Genomic DNA, 11,993 nt, shown 5'->3' on the forward strand with positions numbered 1-11,993 from the left:
GTAGAGGTGGACTGTGAAGAGAGTTGCACTCGCCGACCTCTAAACTCTCCGGGGATCGAAGGGTCGCGTTGGCGCAGAAGCGTGCGGCGAAATGATAAATTACTGCTCTGTGTTTCATGTCACATATTTCACATTGTCAGTGGAGGCCTCAGCAGCATCCTGTCCTCTCTATGCAACGCACACGCTGGATTGCACTGCTGCAGCCGCTTTTAATTGTGTTATTTTCCTACACTTCAATGTGCAATTTCCAGCTTTCTCCAGGCGGAATTTGCACACAGCAGGTCACAGGCACAACACTGAGCAGAAAAGTGAGATGGTACTGAATCGGGCAGGGATCACAACCAATCCACTGATCCTCTTTCCCCAATGGCTCATCCAGCTTTGGAGCCTCTAAGATCCCCCGGTGATATATGGCTTTCCGACGAGCACTGTCGCAGCTAAGCCCAGAGGATCTCAGGTTCACTCTCTGCCTGTGTTTAATTTTAATCGGCATAACTCAACTTGCGAAGAAGAGAGAAAACGTCGCCTCTGCACGTGCTGTCCTATTTTCAAGCCCAAAAAAGCGATGCTCTTTACTCTTTTGCATCCATAATATCCTTTATTTGCTTACACATATTACATCTCATGACTCATACAGAGGTCATTTCATACATCAAATGATAGAGCTCTAATGTCTGAAGTTAAAGTAGTCTGGAGACAGAACTGATGGTGTAAGATTTCATATAAAATGTGTGCAGCAAGATAAGATTATGAAATCACTGAAACATATCTCTCACATTTCGTAAATGTTTGTTTTCTTGCACAGTTTTGGATCCAGGGATTACAACGGCTCCTCGCTTCACCTCAAGCAGCAGACAAGGTAGTTTCCAGGTACTCCCAAAGCCCTTCTGATAGGATCAAGTGCCTCTGATTGATGCCACATTGATTAGAGGAGACATTGCGTAACAGGGAGATGAAAGCCACAGCCGCAGTGCTAACAAGAAAGTGCACTCTGCTTGCACTGTAAACTCTTACGTTTTCAGCCCAGATCGGTTCAATTTGGTTTTACGTGGTTGGCATAGATTTACACTGAGTTGAGCAGTTATTGCCTTATTTGTCTCACGGTTACATCAATGAAGAAAGAAGGAGACGACTTTGGCCTGTACCACCGTACAATCAATGATGCTCTAGCTGCATCTTCACAAAAACAAGTCTCTGCACATATATATGATAAGCCTTTTTTTTTTACCTCCTCAGTAAGACGGTTATTTAAAGCTGTGTGGATCGCAAACACTGGCAGGCAATCAAATCCTCTTACAGAAGAGGTAGATCTACTGCAACGCTCGCCTGCTTACAAGAAGCAAAAGTTGCCTTTACAACCTTCAATAAGTTTATACAATTTACATTTTACAATTCCTATGCCATAAACTATAAACATGTGAAATCATTCACATTTAAAAAGACTTTTAAATGGAATCGATAAGAAATTGTAAGTTCAATCTTAATACCCGTGTAGTAAAATTGTGTCTTTTCCCAGTTCAGCGCAGCTCAGAGGAATTCATCAAAGCTGACGATAAAGTTCAAAACACAGACTCGACGTCTGGATGTGATTCTAGTGATAATTTGTCCTCTTTCAAAGCTCCCCTCCATCCTCCTTCCAAGACAGTCCAAGTACAAAATACTCAAATAATCAAAAAAAAAAAAAAAGTATATATAGATATAGTTGCATATTAAAATACAAACACCTTCACACAGCTTCTTAGTGCCTTTTGAGGTAAGAGACATCGGTCTTTATTTCAAGACAGTGCGTTTCTCACTATTACATGCATTCCTTGCTTTTCACCACTAAAGCATTAACAGATCCCTCAGATTGCAGCTTTCCTACTCTTAATGTGAAGGAATTCATTTCATACATTCCCTTTAGCCCCTTTCCTCAGGTCCGTAGCCATGACGTTACATTACCCTCACTTTATCACGTCTGCCACTGTCAAAATAGCAGCAGCTAAGTGCGTTGTGCGACCTACAGTATTAAAATATACTGCGTGTTAACTGACTGCCAACAGGAGCGCTCTCTGAATTGTCTACTGCAGCACTGTACATGCTTTGGCATGTGTACACCCCACACGCTGCACCCTATCTGAACTACACATAACTAGGTTTTCCTTCCTGAATATTTAAGTTTATCCAGCCACACTTTTAAAACATGTCAGAAATATTTTTGGTTAACGCTAAGGAATTTTTGCGACAGTATGATTTTTCTTTAAAAATGTCCACAGCATTGTTCAGCAGGAAGGAGAAACGTGTCTTTCAAAGTCGAACAGCTTCTCTTCCAGGTTTCACGGTGAAGTCTCTGACTCTTCCCTCCTTGAAGAAAAGGTTAGGTGGGTCTATTCCAAACTGCAGTGCAGACCAGACCTGGCAGGCTACACAGAACCAGACTAGACCATACAGGGCTGGACCGGACTACATGAATGAAACAGCGAATAACCAGAACTATAGCGGTGTAGGCGAGACCACACCGAGGAAAAAGCTTCGATGAGATGAGCTTTCAGACCAGGAAAGACTAGTGTTGTCTAGATTAGTCCTAAACAGACTGTATCAGTTCAGATCCAAGCACTGGTGGAACTTAACAGATGGTGCACGTCTTTGATTTCCCTCCTTCGCCGCCACCACCAGCTAAATATACAAAGAAGAAAAAAAGAAAAAAGAAAGATGAACTCTTCTGTCGAGCCAACAGATTAATGATCGCACAAAGATATTCTTACCTTTCTTGGCTTCCTCTTCTTCTAGTTTCTTCTTCTCATCCTCAATGGCCTTCATCTTCGCGTTGTATACTTCAGCCAGCTCGTTCCAGTGTGCCCTGTTATTGTTCAGGCCGTCAAACATAGGCTGGATCTCTTTGTGGAACCTTGAGAATTCCTGGGAAAAGAAAAACAAATGAAATGTAAGTATGTGTTACTTATGTTATATAATAACTGGAAGAATGCAGTTTTTTCCCCCCTCTTGCACTAATATGTTCTGCCTCTTACAGCACCGGCCTGCAAGGACAGCAGATTCATGGATGTAGCCTATGTGTTTATTCTAGTGTAAATACCATCTGGTGACAAATTAACAGCAACACTAATTACTTATACACGCTTTCCAGTGATGTAGAACTGGTGCCCAAACTTGAACCGAGAAAGAAATGGCTGGGCTTAAAGTCAGAACCAGAAAGCATGCTGGGTATTTGAAGGACGCCTGCTATAAATTTACTGATCAGGTACAGACAGAGTCCTTTGTTTCTTTGTGCCATGATTAGGAAAAATCCCAAAGGTGATCACTCAGAACATGCCTGTGTCTCTTCTCTGTGGACAAACAGACCCAAACCACACCAGCACGGTGTCCCCAAAGGTCCTGTAGTTTCTTTAAATTTCTTCACCTGTCGTGTAGCTGGCCTTCTGGGCTCAACTGGTAATCTCAATACATCCTGTTACACAACCTAAGATGGTTGATGCCGCTGCGCTGCTTTCTGTAAAGCTAATAATGACACTGCGTGTGAAATTGCCAGTTTGCAATCGGCACCAATGTTTTTGCTCCTGCGCTGTGCAGTGACGTTTTGGTGTATCGTTTTGGTGTTCAACTTTATCACCACAGAGTCCTCTCTGTTCTAATTATTATTTATGAAATATGGGAACACTTACACCTGGCTTTTCATCGAGCTGTTCAGGAGGGCTTGAAAATAAATATTATTGCCTTGGAAACACTATAAAGGCTCCGAGTAAAATTAATGACTGTGCTAAGTTATTTTTGTTTGGCTCTGCCTTTCTTAAAGGCCCCTCACAGTAGGATTACACAGTTGCAGTAGTATTAGCGCTTGTTTAAAAATACAGATAAACTACTGCAACATAGACCAGACTTCCTTTCTTGTCTGTTTCACTACCAGCCTCCACTAGTCATCTTTTGGCACGGCGGCACAGTGTAAAAAAAAAAAAAAGTTTTCACCTTGTACACAAATGAGCACACAAAGTCGATGAAACCACACTGCATCTTGGGGAGCTGTTCGGCACAGTTTCTGTCCATCATGGGCTGAGAGAGACAAGAGGAAGAGTTTTCAGGTGAAAGAGGGTCAAACAGTTGCTCTGTAATGCTAAAAAACAAACCAAAACGTGAACGGACAAGAAGAAAGCCACAGGAGGGGGTGCGGCTCTTACAATTGGTTGCTGGTCCAAAACACTTCTCTCCAAATCGCCCTGTTCCCAGAACTCAGCAGCCACCATCAGAGCCACCTGCAGACAAAACAGGGCGACAAACAGAACAAAGCGTGATGATGCAGGGAAATCAAAGGCACGCAGTGGCGGAAGTACAGCATGAGCGCGTCGAGTTATTTTCAGTACTCTTCAAACTACACATGGGATTTCACCGGCTCAGGTCAGGATGTCTTCTAGCAGCTATAAATATGGAACTTTTTTACTGATATCAAACAGAATAACACAAATAGCTTATTTCTTCCCGTATTAGTGAGAGTTTTTATTTTCTTGTGAACTTCACCTGATATTTTGAAATCAGGCCATGTCAGCGCTGCAAAGGTCACCCACCTTGCTCTGTACCTCCCAGGGCTTGGTGATGGCTGACAAGTCACAACCTGTCATCATCATGGCCCTGAAGGTGTGAGACAAACACACAGTCAGAGGGACAAAGAAAAAAAAACAGGACGTGCAACACGCTGATGATTTGCCGTGGCCTGCTGTCTCAGAAATCTCCTCATCTTTCTAAAATCAACTTGACAGACTTTTCTCAGCACGTTAAATCAGTTTACATACATGACGATTTCCTTCCTGATGGGGTTGTTGGAAACAAAAGCCGTGGCCTCTTTTTCGTCTGTCATTGGCTCCGTGGCATTCACGATGTTTTGGAACATGGTTCTCTTTCTGTGTGGAGAGAAACAGGTCACATCAACTGGGCTGCTTTTTTACAGCTTTTGCGATCACGTCTTCGACTAGCCGTTGTTTTACGTCTCGCATTAACTGTGGCTGCAAAACGGCCGATCTGCAGCAAACCTACTTGAAGTAAAGCGCCAGATCTGTGGCGATGATGCAGACGTCGAACAAGTGCTGCACATTCTCAAACTGACGCTTCTGGAGGTTGCAGAAGATGTTCAAGCTCTGCGGGAGATCATAAATAGTGATCAAACGCGTGTGTTTTTCCTTTTTAAATATCACAACTGAAATTACTGGACAAGAAAAAATGTCGTACCTCCTCCCCCATTAGAGTCTTGCTGTACTCCAAATGGTGTCTCTCCATGATGGAGGAGCCATGAAGTCTGGCCAGAGGAGCTGCACTCCTACAGGGGGAAAAAAGAGACAGTTTAGACACTGGTCCATATATTGCCAAACACGATCATAAAAGAGTCGGTTTGACTTGCTTTGTCTGGTAGAGGTTGTTGGTTCCTCTGTGGTCGATATCATGGCAGAAAGCAGCGGCCACCATGGCAAAGGCATCGAGATCAGTGTAGTATTTCCTTAGCTTTCCTGTCTGTAGTAGAAGAAAGAGTCAAATAAGAGCTTAGAAAAGTTTAAAAGGCTTGTGCTTAATCTATGTAGCAAGAACTGGATGTTGTGCAGGCCTTACCTGCAGCAGGCAGAACATAGTGTGGCCTACGTTGAAACCGTGCCTCCAGTTGTGGTAGGTAATGGCACGATAACCCTTCCTCACGGTGTACATCCACCTGGTCAGTGTCTGAGGGGGAAAGGGAGGGTTCGGATTTAAAAACAAAGCAAAAAGGAGAGGAAATTGTATAGCTGGTGCACTTTCTTTTCATGCCTAAGGAAAGCAACTCTTGCCCTACAGCACTATAGAGAATCACTCATATTTGTAACTGCAGTACAGCATGGCACGCTTCGACAGTCTAATTAAGGATCGCATCCACTTCTTTGTTCCCAGTGAAACAGAGCCATGGCAGCTTGCCTGTTGCCAAAAAAGAGTCACAGATGATGGCACGAACATTCTGTGTCCCCAAGGCTCGTCTCTTCTCTCATTATTAATAAAATAGCAGCAGTTTTAAGTTCCAAAGGATTTGGAACATGATGATCATCTTTATGTTTGCATCAGAACTTTGCTTCGGGAGCATTTAAGGACAAGAACGCCACGTCAAGAAATGATAAAAGAACTGGGAGAGCAGTTCGAGCGCGTCTTGTTTGAACAGGTTTATCAAAGCAAGCGTCTGATTATAGGACTCACTTCTGCGGGAACTTTAAACTTCTCGACGACTCCGAGTTCGAAGAACATGCGAATGCCGGCTTTGATGAGGTCGAACTCGGTCACGGGGAAGTCGCTGAAGGAGAACAGGTACAGATTCTCGCCGTTGACGTTGTCTGCCACCGGGATGTTTGCCCTCTGAACAGAAACACATGACATGCGTGGCTTATTCCCTGAAATGCTTAAAGTGTCTTTCTTGTGGACCAACTTTATTTTGGTTCAAACTAAATGAAACGATTGACTGATGAGCAGCTCACCAACAGTTTGTACATCTCTTTCTGGTCGCAGTCTTCAGGATCAGCATCAAACTTCTCCTTGGTGTTCTGGTTGTAAACGAGAGAACAAGCATTTCAGCTGACATTTACATTGCATGTTATGTTATACTTTCAGAGATTTCAGACAAGTACTCCCAGAAGTACCCTTGTAAACTCTTGTCAAATCTTCTCTTGCCAAGTGGATATATCATCCATTAGACCTCCTATCAGTTCCCTAATAGCTGGTAATGTAGGACTGCTACTCAATAAGCTTTTCACAGTGCATTACCTTTTGACTACTTTAAATCCCTGCTTAAATTGCTTCTCGAACAAATGCGGAGAGGTCAGAGGTAAGTTTCGGGAAAGAAAAAGGCAAGGTGACGCTAACCAGAATGGACTGCAGCTCATCCGTGGTACATCTGGTCTGGTACATGAGCATCTCCTGGGCGATATCCTTCCTCCACTCCATACGGTTCAGCTTGTCATAGGTGTCACAGTTCAGCACTGACCAGCCGAGGAACTGTGTCAGGGCCTGGTGCAAACAACGAGATCAAGAAAGCATGAGAAAAAAGAAGCAGGATCTACTGAGCTGTGACCCCGCATAACCCTGATTTACATCAAACTCCTGTAAAAACACTTTCCCTCGTGTAATATATGCGTAGTAATACAGCCAACATGCAAATTCATGCAGTTTTCTGCTACAGAGAAGGAGTGCTAAAGATTTACATACAAACAACAACATGACATTGTGTGTGAGGGTCACAGCGAGGGTGAGAGAGGACGCCAACCTCAGTGATCTGTTCGTCATGTTCATCGAACGGTTTGCCGTCTTTCCTGTTGAAGAACGTGGCGATGCCCACGATTTCTTCCTTCTTGTTGACGATGGGCAGCGACAGGACGTTTTTGATGACAAACCCCGTCTCGTCCACAGCCTCTTTCTGAAAGACACGGCGATGTGTTTTATACGTTTTATGTTTTCGTGTAATGTGCATTAACCATCCAAGCACAAAGAGAGGAAAAAGTCCCGCACCTGGAAAGTGAAGAAGTCGTCTGCAGCCACATTCATCATGTTGCAAATCTGCAAGCAGTCACAAAAAAATATTTTCACATGTATCAACAGTTTTAATCAATCTATCTTTGATTGTTGCATGTGGCCTTTAAAGTTTGCAGATTGTATTCCACATAAATGCACCGGTTATATGCACAACTGGTTTTTAATCAGACCGCATCAGTTGTTGTTGGGTACACAGGTTACTTTCATTCTTTGCTCGTTTTGGTAATTCAGCTAAAAAGAAAATGTACTTACAAAGCCATTCTCTGCCACATAGGTTGGTAGGCCGCTAACCAAAGCCCAGTGATCGGCTGGGGGACCACTGCAAAAAGAAGCACACGCAGCAAGGTGAATTTGAGTGAGACACATATTAAACAGTGGGCACTCTTTCAAAGCAGACTTACTCATATACACCTTCTTGTTAGTCTTCAAATAACATTCATCAGACCCCCCCCCCCAGAATTACTTCTTATCTAAATAGAAGATTAATGTTGTGGGCAAGCGTGACTGCTTCATCTATTTTAAAATGTACTGACTACCTGCAATTTTGACCATTTTGTACATGGACTAGCTAGGACTTTTATTTTGAAAAATATAGCCTCTCAAATTTATAATGTTCTCAATTACAAGTCAAGGACACATACTCGCAAAAAAATTATTTGCTCCCATAAACATGAGGTAATAGTTTTGAGTAAAATGCAACTGAAATATAAAAATGAAATGTTTATTTCTTAAAATAATTCATTCTTGTGGTAAACTGACTCAAGTAAGTTTTATTTGACCAGATTCCAGTCGATTTAAAGTTGTAGTTTGCACTTATGTAACACAATTACCAGAACAATTCACATGTAATCAAATTGTTTATTAAAGTAATTGTACTCAATTTAATTAGTAGTTTGACTTGTTGTTAAATTACTAATTAAATTACAAATGAATATCATGATCCTAACGCACTGCTGTGCCAAGACGAGCTCTTTAAACTCTCTATAGGCTCCTCGTTAGTGACTTTATTTTTTTTTATTATTCATTTTGGGTAATGTAGTGATGCCAGAGCTGACAGGCGGGAAGGAGAAGAAGTGATAAAGAGCAGAAAATTACTTACTTAAAGTCAGCGGTTTTGGGAAGTGCACTTTGGCTTTTATGTTGTATATTGAAATGAAATGTTTGAGTGCATTTGTATGTAGCCGGTGTTGCTCACGGTATGACTTTGATTTCTTCTTTGCCTTCCAGGAGGTAGTCAATGATCTTGTAAAAGTTGACTTCCTGTACAAAAAGCAAATGATCTTGATGATGATCTTTGCAAAAAAAAATGTAATTAGGTAAAAATGCCACATGGAAAAAGAGAGCTGATTTAATGAAGATATAAATGAAAGTCTTACCCTGCCGTCTGGTGTTTTGGGTCCTTTATAAGGTTCCACATCTCCAAGTTTCACCGGCCATTCATCATAAAATTCCTGGAGGAAAATAAAACCCAGGAAATGACTGCATCGGGTTATTTATGTGTGCAGCTACCTAACTGCATAACTGAATCAATTCTGCAAAACCAACCTTCTCTTTGGTCATGTCCAACAGACCAACTGAGTATCTTTCACACTGTAGATAGGTCCTTACGGTGTACAGTGCTTTGTGGAACTGTCTCTCAATGTCTGTCAACTCCTCAAACACTTTACTGGCTGACCAGAGCAGCACCTAAAGTCAGAAGTAAAAACGTGAATGCAGGAAAGCATGTGGGGGAAATGCTTGTTTTTGTTTTTTCTTTAAATACAGATTTTAAAGGAGACAGAATCATCAGTGATTTTAGACTGAACACACGGCACAGTTGGGTTTACCTGACTTCTCCTGGATTCCACATTCCACATGTAGGCTGTGTAGTGCTGCAGGGCGACGACTTGAGCAAAGTTCATGTACTTGTGGAAGAGCTAAGGACCAAATCAGATTAGACAGCAGGTTCAAAGCTGTGACACATGAGAACCTTTACTGCTACAGTGCAACTTCGCAACACGATTTTGCGTATAACGGTAACTGTGTAGGAATAATATGATAGAAAGCAGGTGAAATCTCATTTCACTTTGATCCTAAGTGCGTGGGGGTTTTTTTTCTTAAATGCTGGAAATTACTTTTGTATGGTGCAAGATTTTCATCTTAGGAGTTAAAGGCTTTGCCCTGCACATCATCAACCAATTCTCTCCTTCTGAAAATCATCACTGTTACCAGACACTATCGCCAGACTCCCAAGAGTCTGTAAAAAAACCACAATTTCCTTCTGACCCAGTTTAATCTTCCAGTAATTGTACCTCATTGTGAGCGTATGGCTTCAGAGGCAGTAGTGAATGGTCTCTGATGCAGACTACAGAGATAATAGAATCATATTTAAATCTTTATGCCTTACTTAAACGTTAGTGCTCGAAAGCAATCGCACCGAGTCACTCAGGTCTGATTGGCTCCCACTGACATAATTGAAGTGTTTTGCACCCCACTGGTAAGATGTAATTACGCCAATAACCTTTATTTAGCTGCACAGTTCAAACGGCTTGAGCGCAGTAAAAGAAGTAAAAGAAGAGCAACTATGCATGTGTTTAACACAATTACTGCCAAATAAGATGCAGTTTAGACGTTAAGACAAAGAGGGCGTAATAATCGTTTGATGACACTCTAATAACATTATGTAATGCCACACGCTGAAAGCCATTAGGGATAAACCCATATATATGTATGTATATATATATATATATATATATATATATATATATATATATATATATATATATATATATATATATATACACACACACTTAAGCTTGTATCCTTACCGCCTCATCTTCTGGAGTGAAATGCTCTGCTCCTATTTTGTTTAGCGCCATGACGACTCCAAGGCACTCTTTTTCAGCCATCAGAGGGAAGGTCATCATGCATTTGGTCTTGTATCCAGTCTGTTTGTCCACGAAGTCAGAGAACTTTTTATTCTGAGGGGAGAGAAAAAGCAAATAACTTTCAGCACGTCTTATTAAACCACCAAACTATTTATTTGAAACTACAAAGGCCGTGAAATTTTCATATGTTCATCAACTACCAAAACCTTTCATTTTCAAACAAACAACTACATTACATTTTTATATAATTAGTAACTGTCTTCAGTTAGAAGATGAAAACAATCAGTGCTGCAGGCACATTTTTGCAGTAGATGCAGACACATGACAAATAATTCTGATATTTACCTGGTTTAGAAAAAACATGGCACGATGTGAAAAATATATGTTTCCTCTCTGTTATTAGCTTATTTCGGTATTTACTATAGCAGGACCCTTATTAAATATAAATAATACAGGGAAGATGAATATAAATGTAGGAAATAGATACAAACTATGATATTGCCTCTTTTATATAGTAGCTGATTTCTGTATGAAAGCCTTTATTTAAAAAAAAGAAAAAAATATTTTATTTAGTCATTATTGTTATTATTTATTTATTTTTAACCTAGATTATTACTTTTTCTTTGAGTTTGTTTTGTTTATTTATTTTAGTACAAAACGTCACAACTCCTCACCGTTGACACATCAGGAACATTCTGCGTTTTTTTGGAGGTGGCGGTAAAACCGACAACACCGATATCCAGAGGAAACACGATTTCGGTCTGCGGATCGACCAGGTTAGCCTCATACTTGGAGGTCGGAGTCACGTCAAAGAGGCTGGTGGCGAGCTCAAGTGTTCCGTTTCTGCCTCGACACATGTAGTAACTGAGCCTGTCAGCCTGTATGATGAGGGCCACTCTCTGCAGCACTTTGTGGAGGGCCTGCTCCATGTTCTCCGGCTTCTGCAGCTCCTTGACGAGCTCGAAAATGATGGCGGATTCTAGCACGGCGTTAACATCCTTGAACGAAGCGGTGTCTTTGATGTCCACGTTGGCCGAAAAGGCGGCGGTGAGAGCTTCAGCGCGCAGCTTCTTATCAAAGTACTCTTTTGCAAACTGCGGGTTGTTTTCCAGATATTTTTCCACACTATCCTTGTCTGCCATTTTTTCTTTCTTTTTTATGCCACAGTCCCCCCCCTTTTTTGTTTTTGTTTCTTTTAAAAAAGCATCACCTGCAGGGAAAAAAGTGCCAAGCTGGAGGGTAGGAGCTGTGCTGGGGCCTGCAGGGGTGGATGGATCAATAGTGTCCGTTTGAGCCTCTGTGCATCCTCCTCCGCGGTCCCCAAAGGGAGTAACGCATCTCGTGGCAACCGACAGACAGAACAGGGCAGAGTGCGGCTAAGAGGCTGAAAGGATCAAAGTGGCGCTAATTAACGTGACGTCATGACATTAAACCTCCTGCTTTAAGCGTCCTTAGGCCGCAAATCCCAGCCTGATCATTTTATATTGGGCAATCCTTGCTATGTGAAGCTGGAGGGAGGAGAAACAGATTGTTGTCAGGTCAGATGTCAGACTGGGCATGGTGGAGAGGTAAAGAATAACAAAAGGGAGCTGTCACTGAAGAAAC

The 11,993-nt window shown here is 41.8% G+C and overlaps 1 protein-coding gene across 1 annotated transcript; it reads right to left on the minus strand.

Annotated features, from left to right (window-relative positions):
• Nucleotides 1-587: 587 nt before the first annotated feature.
• Nucleotides 588-11,745, minus strand: pde6c (phosphodiesterase 6C, cGMP-specific, cone, alpha prime). Its single transcript, XM_085284586.1, has 22 exons — nucleotides 11,063-11,745; nucleotides 10,329-10,481; nucleotides 9,348-9,437; nucleotides 9,067-9,207; nucleotides 8,898-8,972; nucleotides 8,717-8,781; nucleotides 7,774-7,840; nucleotides 7,498-7,545; nucleotides 7,256-7,405; nucleotides 6,856-6,999; nucleotides 6,471-6,536; nucleotides 6,196-6,351; nucleotides 5,587-5,694; nucleotides 5,381-5,490; nucleotides 5,212-5,299; nucleotides 5,020-5,120; nucleotides 4,779-4,886; nucleotides 4,554-4,617; nucleotides 4,170-4,244; nucleotides 3,961-4,044; nucleotides 2,745-2,898; nucleotides 588-2,655 (listed from the first exon to the last, which is right to left on the minus strand). Exons 1-22 carry the CDS (start codon nucleotides 11,528-11,530, stop codon nucleotides 2,606-2,608), a joined length of 2,565 nt encoding a protein of 854 aa, XP_085140712.1. The 5' UTR covers nucleotides 11,531-11,745; the 3' UTR covers nucleotides 588-2,605.
• Nucleotides 11,746-11,993: the final 248 nt, after the last annotated feature.

The sequence above is a fragment of the Mchenga conophoros genome, linkage group LG8 (assembly GCF_057382185.1).
Source record: "Mchenga conophoros isolate Kocher_MC1m ecotype Shallow Benthic linkage group LG8, M_conophoros_male_GT1.1, whole genome shotgun sequence".
Lineage (NCBI taxonomy): Eukaryota > Metazoa > Chordata > Actinopteri > Cichliformes > Cichlidae > Mchenga > Mchenga conophoros.

Bases quoted from the DNA above. Each gene is read 5' to 3' on its own strand.
- pde6c (XM_085284586.1), bottom strand. From the start codon at position 11,530: ATGGCAGACAAGGATAGTGTGGAAAAATATCTGGAAAACAACCCGCAG. The intron at 10,482-11,062 runs GTGAGGAGTTGT...CTCTCCCCTCAG, and splicing joins ATGTTCCTGATGTGTCAACG to AATAAAAAGTTCTCTGACTT. The intron at 6,352-6,470 runs GTGAGCTGCTCA...GTTTCTGTTCAG, and splicing joins AAGAGATGTACAAACTGTTG to AGGGCAAACATCCCGGTGGC.